Raw genomic sequence first — 25159 nt, forward strand, 5'->3', positions numbered from 1 at the left:
CTGGCCAGTATTCTGTGGGCCCCCTCCAGCTCCAGGGGCCCCTGGAAGGACCCAGCTCCCATCAGCGAGTTCAGCAAAACTACCACATAGGCCCCCAGGTCTGACCCCTCCAGCCCCTCCGTAAGGCCCAGGATCCGCAAATTTTTCCGCCTCGACCGGTTCTCCATCTCCTCGAACCGCTCCTGCCACTTCTTATGGAGCGCCTCATGCATCTCCACCTTTACCGCGAGGGCCGCGGCCTCATCCTCTCTTTCGGAGGCTTGTTGTCGGAGCTCCCGTATCTCCACCCCCTGGACTGCCTGCGTCGCCAGCAGCTTGTCCGTATTTGCCTTCAGTGAGTCTAGCAGCTCCATTTTTAGCTCCCGAAAACAGCGCTGGAGAGTCTCCTGCTGCACCTGCGCCCACTTCCTCCATTCCTCTAGGCCTCCGCCGGCCGCCATCTTGATTCTCTTCCCCCGCTTTTTCTTAGGCGCTGCCACCGCTATTTTGCTGGCCCCACTCCTGGTCAAGACCATAGACCACTGGGGATCCGCTGCAGACACCTTCCCACGTCGGGAACCGTCGAGCAAGTACCGCTGGGGGCCCTTAAAAGAGCCCAAAAGTCCGTTCCTGGCGGGAGCTGCCGAACGTGCGGTGGTGGGGGGTGAGGGGGTGGGGTGGGGGTGTGTGGAGTGTGGTGGTGGGGTGTGGTGGGAGAGGAGTGGGGGTGTGTGGAGTGTGGTGGTGGGGAGTGGGGGGAGAGGGATGGGGGTGTGTGGAGTGTGGTGGTGGGGGGTGGAGGAGGGGCGTGTGCGTGGAGTGTGGTGGTGGGGGGTGGGGGGAGGGGGTGGGGAGGTGGGGTGGGGGTGTGTGGAGTGTGGTGGTGGGGGGTGGGGGGAGAGGGATGGGGGGGTGTGGAGTGTGGTGGTGGGGAGTGGGGGGAGAGGGTGGTGTGTGTGGAGTGTGGTGGTGGGGGGTGGGGGGAGAGGGATGGGGGTGTGTGGAGTGTGGTGGTGGGGAGTGGGGGGAGAGGGTGGTGTGTGTGGAGTGTGGTGGTGGGGGGTGGGGGGAGGGGGGTGGGGTGGGGGGGGTGGGGGGGGGGGGGTGGGGGGTGTGGAGTGTGGTGGTGGGGGGTGGGAGGAGGGGGGGAGGGTGGGGTGGGGGGGAGGGGGTGGGGGTGGGGTGTGGGGTGGGGGGGGAGGGGGTGGGGGGTGGGGTGGGGTGGGGGTGTGTGGAGTGTGGTGGTGGGGGGTGGGAGGAGGGGGGGGTCACAGATCAGGGTCCTCCATGAAACCAGCTGTGGACAGGGGATATAGAACGTGGGAAGACCTAGGAAAGAAATCTGGGACTTTGTGCAAAGGCAAGATCCTCTTCCTGGATATCCAGCAGGGAGTATGGCGTCAGCTGGTGGAGCTTCCAGACGGCGTGCGCGCCATGATTTGTACAATGGCGGCGGCCATGCAAAGCGTTAGCACTGTGGTCACCTTCAGCTCTGAAAGCACAACATCCTTCATCGAGGGATTGGCGACTCGCATGGAGCAGCAGCTCCAGCAGCTCAAACAAGAGTCTCTGGGGATGAGGCACCTGGCGACTCTGCTGGCAGCTCGCCCATCGATGGTGAGCCGAGCAAACCTCACCTTGGCGGATGAGTGGCAGCTCCATGCAGCTGGGGGCTAATCTCAGTCTGGTTCTGACGGTGGCAGCAGCTCCTCTGTCCCTCTATCAATGACAGTACCAGCTGAAGAAACCGGGACGACTGAGGAGCTTCCTACCACTGTGCAGGAATCCGCAGGCACATTTGGGGCCCTCCACAGTCTTCAGCTACCATCGGACAACCACCAGGGCCATCCAGGCCAACGGGACACCTGAGTCAGCAGCCTGCCTCCAATGCAGCTGCCAGCGATGGGAGTCCATCGAGATAAGGACTTGAACGGTTTCCGTAATGACCGCAAACACAGAATAGCAATCACGGCTGGAATATTTAGCTGTCTGACTTGTGTAATGTTGCTTCACATCCCTTTATTAAATTGTTGTTTCATATCACATATTCCTCTTGTGCTATGAGTGGGATGAAGATCAGAGGCCTGTAACTCAATCGCACAAAAGTAATTGAGAATGATTGCTCTTCTCTGGAGGAGCTTCAGGTCAAAGGGGGATTCAGGAGGGGTTCATAAGCTCTGAGGGATTATGTAACTGCATTTCTTCAAGGATATTGAATGAGGGCTTTGAAAGCCTAATGGAAACTACTTTGAAAGAGAACTTCCCTGGTCTCCCTACTCCAGAGACTTGAGCACAACATCTAGACTTACACGCCAGAGTGGTACTGAGGGAGTGCCCTACTCATTTAGACTGGTTCATGCCCTCGCCCAGCGAGGCGCGTACCCCGAGGAATAGCGGGAGGTGCGCCAGATGCAACACAGGGGAGAACCACGCCCACTGTCAAAGAAAAAGAAAATTCCACACATTGTTTTTGAAAATGAAAAATGTACCAAATTGGATGATAATTATTGCTACTGTCATGTATGGGCAAAGAGGGTTGATGGCTTCTCATGCTGTTGGTTGGGTCTGGGTCAACGATGTGCAGGTTAGGTGGATTGGCCATGGTAAATCGCCCCTTAGTGTCCAAAAGGTTAGGTGGGCTTACTGGGCAACCGGGATTGGGTGGAGGCGTGGGCTTAAGTGAGGTGCTCTTTCCAAGGGCTGGTGCAGACTCAATGGGCCGAATTGTCTCCTCCTGCACTGTAAATTCTATGAATGAATCCTTCTCTATCTGAAGGTGTGCGAGAAGGAGTTACAACAATGGTGTCCATATTGAATGTGTTAAACAGAAAGATAGAGTTCATTGGTGAGTATTGTGAGTCTACCTACGCAACATGGACATGCGCTGGTTCAAGAAGGCAATTCACCATTGCCTTCTCAAGGGCAATTCAGGATGGGCGCCAAATGCTGGCCTTATTCCCAGCAATGCCTATATTTGAATGAATTAAAGGGAACCCAACTCTGTGAGATTGTACTGGATGGTTTCCTTCCTTATTAAATCATGAGAGGATCATATGTTGAATTGCTTCTCTGACACTTCTGGTGGTCCCATCCACTGACGGGATTTACCGGTGTTGCCGATGACAATGGACTTTTGGCTGACCCGCCAAGTTTTCTGGTCCTGCTGGCGGTGCTGGTAAACCCCAAACTTTGTCAATTGTGAATGGAAAAAGTTACGGAATTAAAATATGAAACCAGGTCATTCGGCCAAACCAGAATGCATCAGCCTTTACCCTCCTTGCGAACAAATAATTATAAATACATTTACCCGCCCTATCCCTTGCAGCAGTCACTAAAGAGCAACTCTTTTGCTGCTCTCCTCCATGTAGTCCTGTCTCCAATGAAGTTAGTCCAACCTCCCCGACAACGTCAACGTCCAGTTTTCTTTTATATATGATGTGTTGGGTACTCTGGATCCGTGGAGACTGTGTTTACCTCAGCAGTAACACATACAGGCTACCAACACTTGAAGTAGTACAACACTATTTTATTAAGCTAGAAACTGTTGAACATACTTTCGCTGTGGGTCGACACTATGTTAGATTAAACTAAAGACCTATGCCTATCCTGACCAGTCTATGCACTCAGCACATGGTGAAGATCTCTGCTGGAAGCTGTGAGCTCTGTCCTTCTGAGAGGCTGCATCCCGAATGAGCGGGAAAACTGATGCCCTCTGTCTTTATAGTGAGTGTGCTCTAACTGGTGATTGGCTGCAGTGTTGCGTGTGTTGATTGGTCTTGCTGTGTGTCAATCAGTGTGTGTCTGCACCATGATATACTGGTGTATATTATGACAATATAGTTACTTTGTGTGGGGCAGTGAAGGCTGTGTGACACGCAGCCAACAGCATTGGCAAGCTCCTGCTAACCTGTCCCGAACTGAAAGAGACGGCCTTTTCAATGATTAATCTTGTGGAGAAATGTGCCATGTGGTAACCAGCTGTTAACAATGGTCTTCTTCTCCTGAAGAGATCAGGCAGGGAGTGCAGTATGTCTAAGGATGAAATGAAAAATGAAAATCGCTTATTGTCACAAGTAGGCTTCAAATGAAGTTACTGTGAAAAGCCCCTAGTCGCCACATTCCGGCGCCTGTTCAGGGATGATTGAATCAGAACAACGTTCACTTCGGGCGGGATTCTCCGGCCGCGCCCAGCTAGCAACCGGGATTTCCGCCCAAGGTCAATGGACCTTCACATTGTTTGCATTCTGCTCGCAGAGATCTTGCAGTGGGTGGAGCGGAAGAATCCAGCCCTATATCTCATATTAATGTGCAGGATCCATTGCATGTTGTCATATAAAGTCCTATTCAAGGAATAGAAGCCTTTCTCTAGAGATAGCTGAGGCCTTTAGTTTTGATAAAAGGTTGCACAGCTATGTGGGTGCCATTAATTATACCCTGGGCCTTACTAAAGCCACAGTCCCCAGCACTATATTACTGTGACACCAAAGGACAAACTTCACAGCTCTTCTGTAAATTCCATCAATCACCCGACAGGTCCATTCCCCTATTCTGGCCTGACTGATGTTATTAAAATCAACTGTTCAAACCAGCCTGTGCGATTGAGGTTAAGAGCGATCACCATCATCATCGCCGCAGAGGAAGCAGTATGGACTGTGACTATGTCTGTAGGTGCAGTATGTGCAGTATGAGGAAGGACTGGCTCTCCTGCCTCTCTGGTGAAGTGCACACTTCTTATACTCCTTAACATCAGCTTGCTGGTATATAGAGCCTTTAATGCAGTGAAACACCCCAAGGCACTTCCCAGGAACATAATCAAATTGATACCAAAGCCAAAGTAGGACATGTTAGGACAGGTCACACACTTGGTCAATGAGGTGGATATTAAGAAGCATTTTAAAGCTCTCAGTGAATTCCTTATAGCATCAAAGAATTTTACAGCACAAAAAGAGGCCCTTTGGCCTATCATAGTTGGCCCATCGTGCCATCAACCATATATCAAATGGGATCTAATCCCATTTTCCAGCACTTGGCCCATAGCTTTGTATGCTATGGCATTTTGATTGCTCATCGAAATGTTTCTTAAATAATGGGCGGGATTCTCTCAGCCCATGGGGGGGGCCTCCGCTGTGGTCTGGCCCGCGATCGGGGCCTACCGATCGGCGAGCCGGCCTCTCGGGCTGGGGGCCTCTTTTGCTTCGCGCCGGCCCCTGTAGCCCTACGCCATGCTGCTTCGGGGCCGGCACGGAGAAGGGAGCCACTGCGCATGCGCGCAATTGCGTCCGTTGCACTGCACACTGGCACCAGTCGCAGCGCGCATGTGCAGACCCGTGGCGCCCATTTGATGCTGGTATCGGCAGCTGGAGCAGCGTGCTGGCCCCCTGTAGGGGTCAGAATCACTGTTCCTGGGGGCATGTTGATGCCGTCGAGAAACGCGACGGCGTTTACGACGGCGTCAACACTTCACCTCAGGATCAGAGAATCCCGCCCATTATTATATGTGAATTGCTGGCAAAAACAGAAGCTGGTTTGTTTTGAACGGTTGCTGCGTTTCATTGGTAATTTATCAGGTGAATGGGACCAAATTTTGTTGATTCGTTCATATTTAGTCAGTCAATTAGATATTGCAACCAATCAGCATAGTTAACTCAACAAATTGCGATTATTTTCTCCAATTATGATTTACTTTGGCTCAATGAACACATAACATCTTTGAGCTCCATGTTGCTATGGATGTATTCTTAATGTAAGACCATTAATTAATCTGATTTCGAACAAGATGCAAAAAAGATCAGGGCGGGTTTCTCCGACACCCCGCCGGGTCGGAGAATCGCCGGGAGCTGGCGTCAATCCCGCCCCCGCCGTGTCCCGAATTCTCCGCCACCAGAGATTCGGCGGGGGCGGGAATCGCGCTGCGCCAGCAGGCGCCCCCCCCCCCCCCCCCCGGCGATTCTCCGTCCAGCAATAGACCAAAGTCCCGCCGCTGTCAATCCTCTCCCGCCGGCGTGGATCAAACCACCTACCTTACCGGCAGGAACAGGCGGCGCGGGCGGGCTCCGGTGTTCTGGGGAGGGGGCGGGGGGCGTGAGGCGATCTGGCCCCAGGGGGTGCCCCCACGGTGGCCTGGCCCGCAATCGGGACCCACCAATCGGCGGGCGGGCCTGTACCGTGGGCACTCTTTTCCTTCCGCCTTTGCCATTGTCTTCACCATGGCGGAGGCGGAAGTGACCCCCTCCCCTGCGCATGCGCCGGTATGAAATCAGCAGCCGCTGACGCTCCGGCACATGCGTGGACTTCCGCCGGCCGGCAAAGTCCCTTCGGCCCCGGCTGGCGTGGCGCCAAAGGCCTTCCATGCCAGCCGGTGGGGCGGGAATCACTCCGGCGCCGGCCTAGACCCTCAAGGTGAGGGCCTGGCCCCTAAAGGTGCGGAGACCTCCTCACCTTAGGGGCGGCCCGAATCCGGAGTGGTTCACGCCACTCCATCACGCCGGGACCCCCCCAGTGATCTAGTGCCCAGTAAATCTGCATGTTGGGATCCAATACCCAGTAAATCTGCATGATGAGATCCAGTCCCCGGTAAATCTGCACACTGTAATCCATGTCTGGTAAATCTGTGCAGTGGGGTACAGCACCAGTAAACCTGCACAGTGGGATCTAGCATCAATCAGTATGCACAATGTGGCCCAGTGCCCAGTGAACTGGCACAAAGGGTTTGAGTGGCCAATAAATCTACACAGTATGATCCAGTGCCCAGTACACCCGCACAGTGGGGCCCAGTGCTCAGTAAACCTGCGCTGTGTGGTCAAATGGCCAGTAAACCTGCATGGTGTAATCCTGTGCCCAGTACATCTGCACGGTGTGATCCAGTGTCAGTAAACATGTACAGTGCGATCCAGTGCCCAGTAAATCTGCACAGTGTGATCCAGTGTCAGTAAACCTGCACAGTGTGATCCAGTGGCCAGTAAATCTGCACAGTGTGATCCAGTGCCTAGTAAATCTGCACAGTGTGATCCAGTGGCCAGTAAATCTGCACAGTGTGATCCAGTGGCCAGTAAATCTGCACAGTGTGATCCAGTGTGCAGTAAACATGAGATGTGATTCAGTGCCCAGTAAATCTGTACGGTGTGATCCAGTGCCCAGTAAATCTGTACGGTGTGATCCAGTGCCTAGTAAATCTGTACGGTGTGATCCAGTGTCCAGTAAATCTGTATGGTGTGATCCAGTGCCTAGTAAATCTGTACAGTGATCCAGTGCCTAGTAAATCTGTATGGTGTGATCCAGTGCCCAGTAAATCTGTACGGTGTGATCCAGTGCCTAGTAAATCTGTACGGTGTGATCCAGTGCCCAGTAAATCTGTATGGTGTGATCCAGTGCCTAGTAAATCTGTACAGTGATCCAGTGCCTAGTAAATCTGTATGGTGTGATCCAGTGCCTAGTAAATCTGTGCGGTGTGTCCAGTGCCTAGTAAATCTGTACAGTGTGATCCAATGCCCAGTAAATCTGTACGGTGTGATCCAGTGCCCAGTAAATCTGTACGGTGTGATCCAGTGCCCAGTAAATCTGTACGGTGTGATCCAGTGCCCAGTAAATCTGTACGGTGTGATCCAGTGCCCAGTAAATCTGTACGGTGTGATCCAGTGCCCAGTAAATCTGTACGGTGTGATCCAGTGCCCAGGAAATCTGTACGGTGTGATCCAGTGCCCAGTAAATCTGTATGGTGTGATCCAGTGCCTCGTAAATCTGTAGTGTGATCCAGTGCCCAGTAAATCTGTGCAGTGTGATCCAATGCCCAGTAAATCTGTACGGTGTGATCCAGTGCCCAGTAAATCTGTACGGTGTGATCCAGTGCCCAGTAAATCTGTACGGTGTGATCCAGTGCCCAGTAAATCTGTACGGTGTGATCCAGTGCCTAGTAAATCTGTACGGTGTGATCCAGTGCCCAGTAAATCTCTGCGGTGTGATCCAGTGCCCAGTAAATCTGTACGATGTGATCCAGTGCCCAGTAAATCTGTACGGTGTGATCCAGTGCCCAGTAAATCTGTGCAGTGTGATCCAGTGCCCAGTAAATATGTACGGTGTGATCCAGTGCCCAGTAAATCTGTACGGTGTGATCCAGTGCCCAGTAAATCTGTACGGTGTGATCCAGTGCCCAGTAAATCTGTACGGTGTGATCCAGTGCCCAGGAAATCTGTACGGTGTGATCCAGTGCCCAGTAAATCTGTATGGTGTGATCCAGTGCCTCGTAAATCTGTAGTGTGATCCAGTGCCCAGTAAATCTGTGCAGTGTGATCCAATGCCCAGTAAATCTGTACGGTGTGATCCAGTGCCCAGTAAATCTGTACGGTGTGATCCAGTGCCCAGTAAATCTGTACGGTGTGATCCAGTGCCCAGTAAATCTGTACGGTGTGATCCAGTGCCTAGTAAATCTGTACGGTGTGATCCAGTGCCCAGTAAATCTCTGCGGTGTGATCCAGTGCCCAGTAAATCTGTACGATGTGATCCAGTGCCCAGTAAATCTGTACGGTGTGATCCAGTGCCCAGTAAATCTGTACGGTGTGATCCAGTGCCCAGTAAATCTGTGCGGTGTGTCCAATGCCTAGTAAATCTGTGCGGTGTGTCCAGTGCCTAGTAAATCTGTGCGGTGTGTCCCGTGCCTAGTAAATCTGTACGGTGTGTTCCATGCCCAGTAAACCTGTACGGTGTGATCCAGTGCCCAGTAAATCTGTACGGTGTGATCCAGTGCCTAGTAAATCTGTACGGTGTGATCCAGTGCCTAGTAAATCTGTGCAGTGTGATCCAGTGCCCAGTAAATCTGTACGGTGTGATCCAGTGCCCAGTAAATCTGTAGGGTGTGACCCAGTGCCCAGTAAACCTGTGCAGTGTGATCCAGTGCCCAGTAAATATGTACGGTGTGATCCAGTGCCCAGTAAATCTGTAGGGTGTGACCCAGTGCCCAGTAAACCTGTGCAGTGTGATCCAGTGCCCAGTAAATCTGTACGGTGTGACCCAGTGCCCAGTAAATATGTACGGTGTGATCCAGTGCCCAGTAAACCTGTACGGTGTGATCCAGTGCCCAGTAAATCTGTACGGTGTGACCCAGTGCCCAGTAAATATGTACGGTGTGATCCAGTGCCCAGTAAACCTGTACGGTGTGATCCAGTGCCCAGTAAATCTGTACAGTGTGATCCAGTGCAGCAGACCTGTGCAGTGGGATCCCGTACCGGTAAAACTACATAGCGCAAGCTCTATCCATTTGCACATCAACATTGGCATTGGAGTCCTAAAATGGCACCGGATGCTGATTTGCAGCTGATTTGTGAGGCAGAACAAGGCCAGCAGCGCGGGTTCAATTCCCCAACCAGTTGAGAATTCTGAATTCTCCCTCCGTGTACCCAAACAGACGCCGGAATGCGGCGACCAGGGGCTTTTCACAGTAACTTCACTGCAGTGTAAAGGTAAGCCTACTTGTGACAATAAAGGTTATTTATTTTTTATTTAATTTATGTTATACAGCTTCCTGTCTGAACAGCTGGATCGTTGCTCATCCATTTGCAGGCGATGCTTGATAATTGGAGGCCTTAACTGTCTTCCTAACTGTTGGCTGTCCCCTTTCCTCCAGGTAGAAGTGAACATCCATTGATAATGGTCCCTCCATTACAGTCATATCACTGGGAGGGTGCAAAGGTATCTCCTGTACTCTGTTACTTCCGAATTGTTCACCGGGTTTGGCTCATTTGGTCAGCACACATAGACGATGGAGAGAAAAGAAAGAGAATATGTTCTCGGAGGTTAATTCATCCAACTCAGTGTATTTTGAATTCTACTTCTTGAGAATTGTTTGCTCATCCTAAAAGTGGACGACATTCATTTTAGGACCTAATAAGATATTGACTTTCTCGGATTACTTTTGTACTGAATTGACGATGCATTGTGTCTTGGTTGCAGGTTGTTAGGGAAACAAAATTTATTGTAAGGCATTTATATTTGTATTGGCAAACATTAGAAATAAAGTATAGTTTTAAATGGGCTTAATTTAATTTTTCTGTGCCTGGAAGGGCAAAACCTATAGTTAGATTCATGCCAGATGGAGGTGTTTGTGTGTGGGGTTATTTTCAATTCTAATGGTAATTGTATTGTACTTAGAGAGGGTTATGGTAAGAACAGGAAACATACCAGCAGTGGTTGCTTAGCAACTGGGGCCCTGTAAGGTAGAGAAGCTTTTAAGTTTTAGTTTAGCTAATTTGATTGCAGTTGGAGATAGATAGTGAGGGAGAAGTTAGCTGCCATGGCTCTGCTAAAAGCAGTTGGTTTTAGAAGGCTAAAGAGGGAACATATATCTTTGCCTTGCTAGAAGAAAAGCCATACTATGGAGTAATGGTTAAGAAAACAGATGCTGGAAATCTAAAGTCCAGCTAGTTAGGGAAAATAGAGAAATGAGGAGAAGTTTGGAGTTAACGCAACAGAGGAAACTGGGAGCCACAACAGATTACTGTTCAGTAAAGTGACAGAGAGCTGAAAAGGCATTGGATCATGAGAGGTCAGAAAGATTTCTGCAGTAGTGCTAAGGTTTATGAGAAATTCCTACAGTTTGGGAAACATTGGGCTGGATTCTCTGCTTCCCCAACTGTGTGTTTCTCAGCTGCGCACCATTTGTTGGCGGTGAAATTCTATACTCCTGCCACTTGTCGAAGGGATTTCCCATTGAAACCACCTCATGCAACCTGGGAACCTGTGGGCAGGGATGTGTTGCCAGCAGGAAACGTTAATCACAGCAGCTGGAAAATACTGGCCATCATTTGAAATAATTGTGGGAATCACTGGCTGGATCTCAGAGTTTGTTTAAAAATCTTTTTTTTTTAAATCACTTTATCAGAGTTACAAAACCAGAGCTCAGAGTGTGGACAGGGGCAAACCCCTAATCCAACTCTTTGCCTGCTCCAAAAACCAATTCAAATTGAGTCCAATTCATGGTCCCCGCAAGAGAGACATACCAGATCCAGGCATTCCACCTGATCTCGCGCACACCTCAGCCAAACATCCCAGAAGCCATCGTGTAAAAACTTTTAAGATGAAGGAAACCTGAAAGGAAAGGTGCAAAACCTGAAAGAGAAACCTTGACGGAAGCAATGGAAGGAAAGCGGAATTTAGAAGAGGATTTGAAGACGTGACTTTTGGAAAGTAGAATTTGAAATCACTGAATTCAGAAATCAGAATTCAGTGAGACCAAGAGGCTCACAGTATAAGAAACATCTGGGGGGGGGGGGGGGAATTTTGAAGAGAAATTCACAGACATTCACTTGGGTTCTGAGGGAAGTGTGTCTTACCACAGTCATCCTGAGTGCTTAAAAGGGACTTTGTGTGTTAATGAGACAATTGTAGTTTAAGATGTACTTTGTAATCCGTGTTAATCCTAAAATACGTGTGTATCTGTTAAACTAAGGAGAAAGTAAAGGAGTACTGTATCATAATCCAATTATTTCATATTTATTTTTTCTCTTGTTGGTAAAACTAATTAGCGGTCCTGTGACTCTGCTCCTCCGCGTTTTATAAAGAAAGGTAAAAGTTCTTTTGATCTTCCCATCCAGTTATAACACAAACTGGAATTGTAACAAGGTACTGTGAGGAGGCACAGGGTCGGCATTTCCCTGGTTGTACGATAACTGCTGCCAGTGTGAAGCCCAGTTAACAGCCTGCATTTAAAAATTGTAGATGATTCTCCTGTTAGCACTGGCTTGAAATTTAAAGTACGATTGGCTTTTAGACTCTCGTGAATGTTTTTGGATGTGTTCACTTGTGTGCAGAACTTTGTACGCTTGACTAAATTGCAATGTGGAGTTGGCGACACAACTCCGAATAATCAAAGCAGAAACTGGCTATGAACCGGTGCCTGTAGCGTAATAGCAGCAGATACAGAGGGGCAAAGAGTTTCATTAATTTATCATTGGATTTAATAAGCGATGAGAGATTACGTTACATTTATGGAAAGCAGTTGATCAATACATCACACTTGTAAACGTTACCTGCCATTCACACATTTGCTGTCACATTATTAACTGCTCTCCCTTATTTAGTTGCAAATGTGTGACTTTGAAGTGAAGAGGAGTAAAGCCTGGCTTATTTTTAATCGATGATTTTCCTCCTTTTTTATTATATGATTTATGATGCAGAATTCCAATGCTATAAACTGTGCGGAGAATTCATGGGGCACTGTGACTGTAATGGTCAGGAGAGCTCGACACTGGCAACATTGGAATCTGATCCAGCTGCTGCATGAGGTATCAGAATAGCAGCTGCTCACAGGCTGATCCTGCACCTACTGGGTGACTAATAGCATTCCAGACGCATCGACCGTAGTCTGTATGTGTATGTCCTGGGTCTGGTCTCTGTCAATTGCACTTACAGAGCGACAGCTTGGCCTATCTGCAGGATCTAAGTGGCCCATTGGATTCAAACCCTCTCAGCTGGTTTCCAGCACGTCTCCTGTGACCCACCCGGTCTCCCGTCTACTTTGTTCGGAGACCCCCGTACAGATGAGTGACTAAATGTGGCTGGTGGAGCCTGATAGGGCGGTTGGAGAATTGGAGGACTAGGGACTTGGTTACACGGCCTTTGATCTCGTTGAGCTCGTACAGAACCTTCTTCAGCGCGACAGGCACAGGGGGTTTTGGCTGGTCGGTGCTGTTGGGGGGGGGGGGGAAACGGACGCTTGTCACTTCAAAGGAAGGGGATAAATAGCAGCGGATTGCTGGCATGAGGAAGCAGACCAGTGACTGTGGCGCTAATAAGCTTGCCGATAAGAGAGCTGGCGACATGGCTACCCACACGTCAGACTCTGGCTCTTCGGGATCAGGAGGGGAGCCACCTCCTCCACCAACTGTTACAAGGTAATCTGAACAAAATCACACCAATGTCTTTTCACGGTGCAGTGAAGTACAGGGAAACCGTAGCGTTTTTGTTTGGTAAAAGCTGAGAATAAAATGGCTGTGCCTGTCGTGCAATGTTTGTTTGATGGTACCGGTGCCGCAGATAACGCGCAGAGGGCGAAGGGGGCTTTTTGTTTGAGACTCCTCCACAAACAAAATAGAAATCACCTCTAAATGCTTCTGTCAGCAAGGTTAGAAAACACAGTGAGGTGAGGTCAGTGTCATACGTAGCCCATCTGGAGGGCCCAACGGCTGTCAATTTTTACAAGTTGAGCCAATTTGTGCAGCTGCGATTTTAAGCGATATATATTTATACAAGAACCCAAGGAAACCTTCTGTCAGAGGCATTTTTACGGTGTTCCGTGCGGAACGGCAAGGACAGAGAGAGATAGAGCATTTCATCAGTTTATTGTTGTGCCGTTGTCCAAATAGCTTTCGTTTCGTTAAGAATACAGAGTGAACATTGAAACGCTGCAAGTCATGAACTCTGAGATCGTAACATTGTACCTCTTTACCAAGATAAATCACTGAGAACTCCAGTTAAACAACGTTCACCTACATACAGATATACACGCAAATCTTCAAACTATAATAATCTGTCAAGTTTTTCCTCGGTTGGTATAATCCCTTGTATTAATTCAATTAAAAAAGTACTGCTTGCCCTGTTACACATAATCAGATTCCACTGCTACATACATTTTTGTGCATTTTTGTTTAAGCGACCATGATAAGATTTACAAGACAGAGGTTCTCTTATATTTCGGGGGAAGGACAAAAAATAATTCCTGGCCAATTAAACCGGATAGGTTACAGAGCCATAATGTAAGATATTTACTCATACACCACTGGGAAGTGGGTGAAATGTTCATTCAGCAAAAGTGCCCAATATCACTCAACCTCTTTGACTGCTGAACATCCTTTGCAGCTTCCTAAACGAGCACAAACGCACGGGCATGACCTATTTATTGCCAAAGAGGTAAAGCAAAATAAAGTCGCCATAGTCCCAGGTGACCATAGGCTGCTTTCCCTTTTTGAGGGGGAGAGCTGGCTGGTGGTGGTTTAACCTGAGGGTCACCACACCTCAGGCGAGAGGCGAGGTTGAGAAGGCGGGGCCTTCTTGAATAATGGCAGCCATTACGGGAATTGGACCCACGCTGCCCGCCTCGCTCTGCAAGGAGGACGCTGTAAGTAAAAGCAGAAAATAACCATTTAAAAAAAAATTGAAATAGGAACAACAAACAGAAAGAAAAAAACATTTCCTTACATTACAACAGCTTTGACACTTTAAAAGTAATTTGTGTGTGTGTTGAGCACTGTGGGATATTGCGCAGCAGTGAAAGACATTATGTAAATGTAATTTTTTTCATTGCTCACTTGCTCGCAGACATCTAATCAGTCTCTGGAAAATGAAACAATAATCTTACAAGTTGTTTATTCTTGGTATCCGTGTGTTGCTGCTAACTCTAAGGGTAAAGGTTGCATATTTTTGAATAAGTGGATCCGTAAAATGAGAAATGTTGTGTCAATTATAAAGGTCTTCTGGACAGCGCAAGGGAGTAACATGTTGGAACTCTAGCATACGCGTACCATGGGCAGTAGGATGTCGGCTTGTTCCTGGAAATACCTGGACTTTCAGTTTCTGGCTCGGTGTTCTCTGGCCGTTGGGATTCTCTTTTCCTGCTGCAGCGGGCAGGGTTTCCTGGCGGCGCGGGGTGGCTGCAATGGGAAATCTCATTGACGAGCAGCGGGAAGAGAGAATCCCGTCACCAGCGGACGGCGCTGCCGGGAAATACACCGCTGGCGGGCCAGAAAAACCAGCCCCTGATTCCTAACCAGTACAAAACACAACCCAGGTGTTCCCATACAGTGAGGAGGGGAAAATTACAGACCCAGTTACCCCCTTTCGCTCAGTTACACTTGACAGAGGTTTGTGAACAGGTTCCAGGGTTGAGGAAAAGGAGAGCACATGATCTGAGAAGGGACGATAGTGTACGATAAATTCAGGGAAAAGCGAGATTCATGATGGGTGATCAGTGTCAAAGCTTTATTTACACTCCCGCTTGATAACAGAAGTCTTCTTGCTCTTTAAACCCTGAAACATGCCCCTTGTCACACCATTAGTTTGTGGCTTTTTAACAAAAAATGGGCATGAATTGCAGAACGTCAAGACACCAGCATAAATTTCAGGAAATGGAACTTGTCTTATTCAGTCATTTTAAGTCAGTAACTTTCCCCGTGTGATGCAACAAGATTTAATGTGAAAAAAATGCAGGCGTAGTTTAACACTTTACTCAAATATGCAAAACAAAAAGACTAACGTTCTAAATGCAATTTGTCTGACTAAATTTCACTGTTAAATTGATAACTTTGATTTAAGTGTGATTGCGTTTTTGGCGAATGGTGATTAAGATGGAATATATACAGTTGCAACATATTCTTTTGAGAGAAGGCAGACTTGAATAATTGTGAATATAATATTGTATATAATAGAAGAGCTTTACACTTAACATTAATAATGCATCTTTAAGATAATTTCAAACTAATGGGCAGAAGCATACGCATTTTGGGATAAAAATTGGAATTTGATGCGTGTCTTTTGAATTTTGCTTTCCTGGGTTTGTATTGGCCGCAATATTTTTTTTGGGTGTTTTCCTATCATGTTTTATCAAAAATGTAGTGAGCTTAATGCAAAGGATTATTTCACATTGGTGCAGCTTTTGTTTCAACTCTTGATGCGTTTATGTTTGTTGTGAATTAAAGTATAGTTCAATGTATTTATAGAAACTACAAATCACTCATGCCACTAATGTGGACCCAGAGCCACATAAAGGATCTTGCTGACGGTTCTTGCTGCGGGTGTGCAACATTTTAATAGAGCTCTTCAAAATGCCTATCTCTTCATTCTTTTTCTCATCACGTGTCCTCTTCTTCTGCGAACTGCTGTTAGATATCCCTCTCCGTGAGAGGTTGTGCACAAATGCAAATAGGTATTGTAATCTTAAAATTCATGTAAATACGAGGCAGAGACTGATAGAGGTCCCTCCCTATCTGATATGCCCATATTTAACCCCGAAACATATCTTAAAGGTGCAGAGAGCTAATTCCGCACAGTATTTCCCTGGAAGAGCAAGATTTACCGATTTTGTTGCTATTGCTAACATCTGTGGACCTGTTGATGTGAAATGTACAGAAAGTGGAACAGTGCTCGGTAAAGATTGCTACTTTCATCACAAGATGTAACAAATCATGCAAGTTAAATCCAGAGCTCCCCTTCCCGTATATGTGCTTACACCCCTGTACACCAGAGCCTCTAATGCAGACATGTGTAGGGGCTGGAAAGAATGGACAAAGCATTTACAAACTGGGTGGACTCAACGCAAGTATTTTCCTATTCATGGAAATCAGCTCTGGCATGTGTCTGTCATTAAATGACTTGTTTGAGAGTTCCATTGTAGCGACAACAGCCCCGTGTCACAATGAAACAATGCTTGTTGATTTGCCTGTGCTTGCTGAATAGACTGATTCGGGAAAGGGGACCTGTCATTGGAACGCAAGGTAAACAATCTCACTTTAAATTGAAATCCTGATAACACCATGAGAGTACAGAATCAGTGCAGTGAATTACTGTGAGAATGTGAGGTGCCATTCCACTTCAGTGTTTCATGATTTCGAGACAGAACCACATTTATTGAACTGGGAAAATCACTTAAAAAAACAAGATAAACCGTCGAATAAAGGCTGCAACTTATGCACCGTGCATGTACTGTGCCTTTAAATGAAACAAACTTAATTTCAGTTTAGATGGATAGTTTGGTTACATTTGCAAAGAATGTTCCATGTTGAAACGTAGCTATTATTAAACTGGATATGGAAAGTTGTTGAAACTATTTGAAATTGCAGAGTGATTTATCACTTTGTTTCTAAGAATCATAGGTTGTAAGTATGATTGTTTCTTTATCAAAATGTTTTCTTGTGTGAAATTCTGCCTCTTTCCTTTGAGATGTTGATGTTCAATTCCGGCCTCGGGTGACTGTGCGGAGTTTGCACTTTCTCCCCGTCTCTGCTTGGGGTTTCTTCCGGGTGCTCCGGTTTCCTCCCATAGTCCAAAGATGTGCAGGTTAAGTGAATTGGCCATGGTAAAATTGTCCATTCGTGCTCAAAGAACATAGAGAAATAGTTATGGGTTTACCAGGGAGTGCACCGAGATAGGGTGTTCTTTGAGAGGGTAGGTGCCAACTCGATGGGCCGAATGGCCTCCTTCTGCACTGTACGAATTCAATGAACTGCTCAGTGTAGTTTTGTGGATTTGGTCTGGCTGAATAATCTTCAGTGTAATCAACATCACAGAGTGAATAGTTCAATTTCCTTTTTAACATTTTTGTTACTGCATTGAAAACTCACAAGTCCAGTGATAGCGTTCCTCTAATCAACCAATATTGTCCATGGGTCTTTATTTAAAGAATTGGGAGTCGGTATTTGAAAGAGTTTCTATTTCAAAAGGTTGTGTTTTTGTAATTAGAAAACGGAGCAAGGAAGCTCACGCCAATTTCTTTGGAGCTTCTGTTGATTTTATGGAAGGAATTTTAGCTTGGATCGCATCATATTATTTACTTTTGATTATTCATATTCGTCCTTTAGTCGGCATACCGCAAATAATGTCCTTATGATGATATGTAGCTCGAGATATGACAAAATGATTCTATAAAATGCTAGACTGTGCAACATTATATTTTCCTGTGTCTCTCAAAATTATAAGTATGAAAACCTTATGTTGGTGCAGTTTGAAATGTTCGATGCAGCAGTGAGTACAGTTAAGTGCTCGGCATGAAGAATTTGGAGTCAATGCTAAGTTTTCAAAGTAAATATTGAATTATTAATACCGCAGCTTTCACGTTGTTAAGAGCTGCAGGTAATGAGGGCTTTCCTATCAAGCTGGTCAATGACATACTGCTCATTTGAGCTCCTACGTTCTGCTCTGATGGCAATTACCAACCACAAAACATAGAGAAAAAAATCCTTATGCTTCCTCTCCCCATCCAGAATAGCAGGACTGTTCTCATAACATTAGCAACAAACCGGATTAGGACTGCTTTGTTCCCACTTTCCGCTGGACATCAAAACGACAGTTTTATCAATAAAACTGCTTATACTGATACTGGTACTTATCTACCAGTAATAGCGATTGAATAATTACAAATATTGCTACTGTTCACTGACAACGTATTCCGTTATTTATTATTAAGGGCCACCGACCAAGTACTTGAAAATGGGATCATAAAAGGTGCTTGATGGCCGGTACAAATCGGCTGAAAATGCGCTGTAAAGCTGTATGACTCCAAGTCAGGGTATCACAACTGCAGACTTATCAAGAAACGTGTGTGGCAGACATATTGATAAACTGCACGTCCAGCACATACTCCAACAGCTTATATGTACATATATATCGATTTTGGTTTATAAAAAATTTTTTTAGAGTACCCAATTAATTTTTCCAATCAAGGGGCAATTTAGCGTGTTCAATCCACCTAGCCTGCACATCTTTGGGTTGTGTGGGGAAAACCCACACAAACATAGGGAGAAACTCCACTCGGACAGTGACCCAGAGCCAGGATCGAACCTGGGACCTCGGCGTCGCGAAGCAGCAGGGCTAACCCACCGTGCCACCGTGCTGCCCTGCGATTTTGGTTTTAACTGAAACTAAATGATTGTCTATCATTGACTTTATTCAACTTGTCAAAGAGAGTTAAATAGGAGCGAGAATAAAACAGACAGTAACCTTTCCTTTTACAGTCTAATTAACTGGGCAGCACGGTGGCGCAGTGGTTAGCACTGCTTCCTACAGCGTCGAGGACCCGGGTTCGATCCAGGCCCTGGGTCACTCTCCATGTGGAGTTAGCACATTCTTCGCGTGTCTGCGTGGGTCTCACTCCACAACCCAAAGATGTGCAGGGTAGGTGGATTGGCCACGCTAAATTGTCCCTTAATTGGAAAAAAATAATTGGGTGCTCTAAATTTATTTTTAAAAATACAGTCTAATTTAGTACTTTAGCATGGTTTCTTTATTCACCAAAATGTTTCCTATGTTACAAGTTTATGGGTTCTTTGGAAACTGAAATTCTTACGGATATTATTCTAGGCAGCCTCCATTCAGATTGTTATAATCCATCCTGAAATGTTGCTACAACTTTTGATAAATGTGTAATGGATATTTATTTTCAATCCCACACATGTGAACAGCACAGTAAATGATGATGTCATCTGTTTTAGCCAGAATTATATTGCATTCCAGATGTGAAAAAAGGGGGAGAATTTAAATTTAAAATGAGAACCTCAGCAAGTTTAGGCAGGAAACCCTGAATAAATTTGTAACATGCCTTTCACAATGAAGAGGAAAAAATAACTGCCAATTCGCTTTTATAAAATCTGACATCTTCTGTTAATCTCTGCTAAAAAAATGTTTTATGTTTGACATTTGTACCAGAAGAAAAATAATAATAGTAATTTTGCCTGTAACATAAATTACTGAAAGTCGATTCTCATTCTATATTTATGGCTCACTTCAGGAAAACTGCTGTGGAGGAACAGACTCTTAATTCTTTTGGTTTATACTAGAAGCTACCTGCACACAACAACCATGTGCATAATATATATAAAAGGTGGATACAAATTTGCACAACATGTGTATATAATTTGCACTGTGTATATATACAGTAAATAATATTTGAGTATATGTGCATGCATATGGATATATGTGCCTACCTCAATGCTTGCATGTTTGAGGAAGCAACATATTTACATTGCTGTATATTAAATTCAATTTTAAGTCTGAGTCTCTGATAAGGAAACATTAGGGCAAAAAGCGAGCAGAACTTTATTGGTATTTGTGTGATTGAGTAGATGCTTGTGACTATTTGTGAAGGTATGTGGTCTGTATGTGTACGTGTGAGGTTCTGGGTGTGTGTTTGTGTATCTTTGCTTGTCTGTGATTGCGACTGTGTGGTTGCAGAGTTGGTGATAATGTGTGCCTGAATGTGTGTTTGTGATTGTAAATGCCTAGGCACACCTTCTAAATTACAACCTACAATGTAAATTCTATTCTCTACGCACATCGGAAAAAAAAGTTTAGAAAACTGTAAGTAACCGAATACTTGTCACAATGTGTCCTTGATCATTTTGGCTGTTAACTCTGTGAGTGCCAGACGCACGGATAATTTATTTTGCGGTTTTCTAAATTTAAAACGCTATTTCCTTTTGGAAATGGTACGAAATTGTGTTCTGGAGTCAGTGAATCTTGAATTGGAGGTTCGATCAGATTTACAATGGGTGTTTGTCAGAGAGTTATTATGGAGGCACAGAAGGTGCATTCGTGATGATTTTATACAAGCTTATGAAATATGCTTTTCTGGTGATGCGAAGCTGGCTGCCTTGACCTATGAAATCTGTGGGGGTTTTTGCTTCAACGTGTGGAAGTAACTGCAGAGTTTGCAGATCAAATCACTGATGACTCGAGCCTTCACATTCAATATGTTGTGCTTCCTCGGTGCCAGATTTATTGCTGCCCGAAAAGTTGTCAGTCAGCGACATTTTGTATTTCACCGCCCTTCCCGTCCCCACCTAAAGCCACAAAGCACAAATGCCCAAACCAAGAAATCTTGCCCAATCTTATGTTCGTCCTTGCAATAATCATTGACGATCCTGCACAACCTGCCCGGGTGGTCCAAACTCATTTTAGAAATAAGCCTTTTCTCTGATTTTACGCACGAGTGTCATTACAAGATGTCGCGGTGCCTGAAACTAATCCACTGTGAATTTTCAAAATCATTTCAGTCCAGGGGTGTCCCATTATTCTGTCTGTCACACAAAACGCTTCTGTTTTGTCCGTTGGAATTATGGTTGAACAGAAAACCGCAAAAGCGACAACTTACTAAAAGTCCCATCGAATTCAAGTTAATAAATGAACAAGCTAATTGTAATGAGATACCTTCCAGTCAACACGTTCTTCGAAAATCTCCTCAGTTCAAAATAATATCGTTCCAGCTTTACTTTGGGTCTGATTATTAAAACTGAGGCTTTATAAACACAAAAGTTCCATTGCGAATAAAACAGAAGCCCGTTATAAAACTGGAAGGAGAACAGAAACATAATCCACTTTTTTTCAGAAATTACTTTTGCAAACTTTTTCTTCATAGAGTGGAATTTTAATTTGGATAATAAGCGGAACAGAAGTTCTCAAATTTAATATACTCATGTTTGCCAAGACTATTAATTACATTTTATGAATGTAAGATGTAATAGAATGAATGACTATTTCACTCAAAAATGGTGATGGATTATTGTTAGGGATCTAATCGAATATACTCAGTGATATGGGGAAAGGTCACAGCGCAAAGTAAACTGCAGAACTGACCAACATTATCAATAGCAGCCAGATTCAAATTAGCATTTTTCTTCTCACCGATTAACCACAGACTTTTGCAATTCATTTATTGTGGATTAGGATGACTTGCAATAATTTATAAGTACCGTAAAACCCAATTTTGTTTTGAATCACTGCTGTGGTGGCGGAGTATCGGAACTTGGTTGGGAACTCTGAGAGTTTTCCGATCAAATCCAATCATTATGAGAAGCTAGGTATGCACACTATATGTCTGTATAACGTGTATATACATTCACAAACGCGTGTGCATTACTTTATACGCATGTGCACCGTGCATGTGCATGTTGTGACCTTTCTTGTCTAATGTGAGCATGCATGTGTGTTGGGAGGTACTATTTTTGGTTATGAGGAATGAATCAAGCCTTCCCCGCACCGGAGACAGGAACAAGATTGAAACCATCCTGACAAAATATATTTGTGGTTACGCTTGTCATTAAATTGTTAAAGTTAAACACGCTATCCCACTTTCCCAGTGAAATGCAGGAATCCTGCACTCCTTGATCCCTCCTCATCTTCCTGATTAGTTTGGGCCTATAGCTTTTTTTTTACCAGTAATTTCCTAACAAATATGAACCATATGTTTCGCTGCTTTGCAAATTGTTTATTTCTGGATAATGTGAAAATAATCTGAGAGGCGATTTTGATTGGATTGCATGGTGGGCGGTCTCTTCCACAGACACTTTAATAATGTTGTTTAAAACTGGACATTTTATGAAGTAAGCATTTCTTCCTGTGGGATCTCTGGTTCGTTGCTCAGGACACATATTGCAAAAGAAACGCTGCGGCGGCAAACTATTGAGCTGCGGTCTCTGCAGTGAATATTCAGTATTGGATTGATCTTCACTACTCCCCCACCCAACACCACCCTTCTCTTTGATGGGTTGCTTCTTGGTGTCACTGTGGGAGGACAGTGTGCACTCCTTATAAAGTAAAGGGAATGGCTTCCTTTATAGATTTGGCCAGGACACTGTGGTGTGTTTTCGGCTGTACCAGACACTTGGCTGACCAAGCAAACATAATTTCACTGCTGCCATTTTCCTCTTCCACTGTCCTTTTCAGTTTCTGGGCAAACAGCCTGATGTATGATCAAAATCAGATTGTCTGATTTGTTTGGGATGAACAGGGTTATTGTAGATCTCTTTTTTGTGTATGATTGGTCTCCATGGAGGTTTTGTCAATAAATAATTTAAATTGGTACCATCATTTTGATTCAACATTTAAGTAAATGTTTAACAGATACAGACCATACAGTCATCAAATTAGGGTTAGGGTTAGGGTTGGACCCAACAAATGTGGATAGGTGGAGATTCTACTGCTAGGCTATGAAAATGGCCGAGGTTTTCCAGTAGTAAAACGGTCTGCAATAAGATGAATGGCTTATTGTTGGTGTTACGATATTCGTAGTAGCCAATTGGCACACGTCAAACTCCGATGATGAGGTGATGGTCAGCTAACCAGTTTTAGTGGCGGGGCAGGGGTGGGGTTAGGTATTAGCCAGGACACTGGGAGTGCTCCACCCAGCTTCTTCAAATAGTGGCAAGTTTATGTTTACATCGACCTCCCTCTCTACCAGTGTCTCAAAGCGAAGAGACCATTTGCCACAGAAACCATGTCAAGGGCCAGTGCGCGGGGTGGAGTCCTTTGACGGGGACAGGCTGTGATTGCTGCAGCTACCACACAGTTCTGGTTGACCAGGATACTCTCCCACTCTTAGGCATCCCCACCTTGACAATCAACCTTCCAGGCCTTGCCTCAAACACACCTGATGGCCATCAAATTCCAGGGGTGGGACTTGAACCGGGAGCTACTGGTTCGGAGGTGGGGAATTCTACCCACTGCACCACATGGCCACCTCCCGACATTCACCTAAAAGAACAGGCAAGGCCTCGGTTTAGTGTCTCATCCTAAAGATGACTTCTCTGGCAGTGCAGCAGTCCCTCAGTACTGCACCGGGTTGCCAGCCAGGATCTTATGCTCATGTTTCTGACAGTAGACCCTCTGACCCAGAGGAGTGAGTGTTGCCCACTGGAATTGCACCCTAAGATGAAGTAATTTTGAGGAAATTTTCAACTACTGCCTGCCTGCCGGGAAATGTGAGTGGCAGGCAGCTGGAAATTGAAAATAAATAATCTATCCATTGGCTGCTGACATGAGCTTCACTTGTCAGTAGAAAGTCAAGGCAATTATTTTTTTTTTATAGAAATGACGTCCCATGTTTAAACACTACTAAATATATACTCCTGATCATTATCAGAGAACGATCCAGCTTTCCTTTCTTTCTACTTGATCACAGTGGGGTTTTTTTTTGCGGACAAATCATTCCTTGAAAGTTTGCTCCTTTTCTCGCTTTCCATCGAGACAATGGCCGGGATTTTCCAGCCCTGCCTGCTACCAGGATCATCCGGTCCAGCCGAAGGTCAACAGGCTTTTGGCTGGGCCGCCTAAACCCCGGCGGGTGGGTCCTGACACGACATGACCAGAAATTCCCGGCCAATGAATTGACAAGGGACATTTGTTTTTCATGCCTCACAAAGACTTCTTCTGTGTGAAACCAATTCACACAAAGTACGTCAGCAGTTTAAAAAAAAAATCTTTTAATAAAGATTTGGTTTTTTTTGCCTTTCAAAACCTGTTTTCTTTTTAAAATTTAGATTACCCAATTCATTTTTTCCAATTAAGAGGTAATTTAGTGTGGCCAATCCACCTACCTTGCACATCTTTTGGATGGTGGGGGCAAAACCCACGCAAACACGGGGAGAATGTGCAAAGTCCACATGGACAGTGACCCAGAGCCGGGATCGAAACTGGGACCTCGGCGCCGTGAGGCTACAGGGCTAACCACTGAGCCACCGCGCTGCCCTTCAAAACCTGTTTTAAGCTATTCGCACGTAATGACCTTCTTTGAAATGCAGCAGAATCAAGGAGGTATAGCCTTAAAACCAGAGCCAGCTCATTCAAAGGGTGGTGTCAGGAAGCACTTCTTCACGCAAAGTGTAACGGAAATCTGGAACCTTTTCCTGCAAAAAGCTGCTAAGGCTGGGGGATATTTCAAAGCTGTGAGTTGTTAGGTTTTTGTTAGTCTGAGGGTATGTTATGGAACTGAGATGGGTAGATGGTGTTAAGGTCCAGGTTAGTCATGATCAGCTAAATGGTGGAACAGGTCCAAAGGGTTGAATGGCCTGTCCTTTTTGCCATGTCCCTGTGTTGGTGAGCATGACGACCTTTTGGCTCACGTTCATGTTACACAGGGGGCAGCACAGTGGCACAGTGGTTAGCATTGCTGCCTCGTGGCGCCGAGGTCCCAGGTTCGATCCCGGCTCTGGGTCACTGTGTGGAGTTTGCACATTCTCCCCGCGTCTGCGTGGGTTTCGCCCCCACAACCCAAGGATGTGCTGGCTAGGTGTATTGGCCATGCTAAATTGCCCCTTAATTGGAAAAAATGAATTAGGTACACTAAATTTATTTTTAAAAATATTACACAGCGAAGTGAATTGCCGGTAATTTTTTTTTTTACGCTGGTTGTTGTCAGTGTTTTGTTTTGGGACCTATATTCATAGAATCCCTATAGTGCAGAAAGAGGCCATTTGGCCCATTGGGTCTGCACCGACACTTCGTAAAACCACCCTATCTAGGCCCTATTCCCTGCCTTGTAACCCCACCCTAAGCGGGGGGGACACGTCATCCGCGAAGGCTTGAAGGGCCGAAGGGCCTGTTCCTGGTCTTTGGTCTTTGTAAGGGGCAATTTAGCATGGCCAATCCACCTAACCTGCACATCTTTGGGTTGTGGGAGGTGGAGGGAAGACATTTCATTTTTTTTCCACTT

The 25159-nt window shown here is 45.7% G+C and overlaps 1 protein-coding gene across 2 annotated transcripts in view; it reads left to right on the forward strand.

Annotated features, from left to right (window-relative positions):
* The first annotated feature begins 12695 nt into the window (after positions 1 to 12695).
* Positions 12696 to 25159, forward strand: part of rbm20 (RNA binding motif protein 20) — a 248752-nt gene continuing 236288 nt past the window's right edge. For both annotated transcript variants that reach the window (XM_038773624.1, XM_038773625.1), the window contains exon 1: positions 12696 to 12860. In XM_038773624.1, the coding sequence (XP_038629552.1) occupies positions 12727 to 12860 (134 nt within the window). In that variant the 5' untranslated portion in view covers positions 12696 to 12726. The remainder of the gene's footprint in view (positions 12861 to 25159) is intronic.

This window comes from Scyliorhinus canicula, chromosome 16 (genome assembly GCF_902713615.1).
Source record: "Scyliorhinus canicula chromosome 16, sScyCan1.1, whole genome shotgun sequence".
Taxonomy (NCBI): domain Eukaryota; kingdom Metazoa; phylum Chordata; class Chondrichthyes; order Carcharhiniformes; family Scyliorhinidae; genus Scyliorhinus; species Scyliorhinus canicula.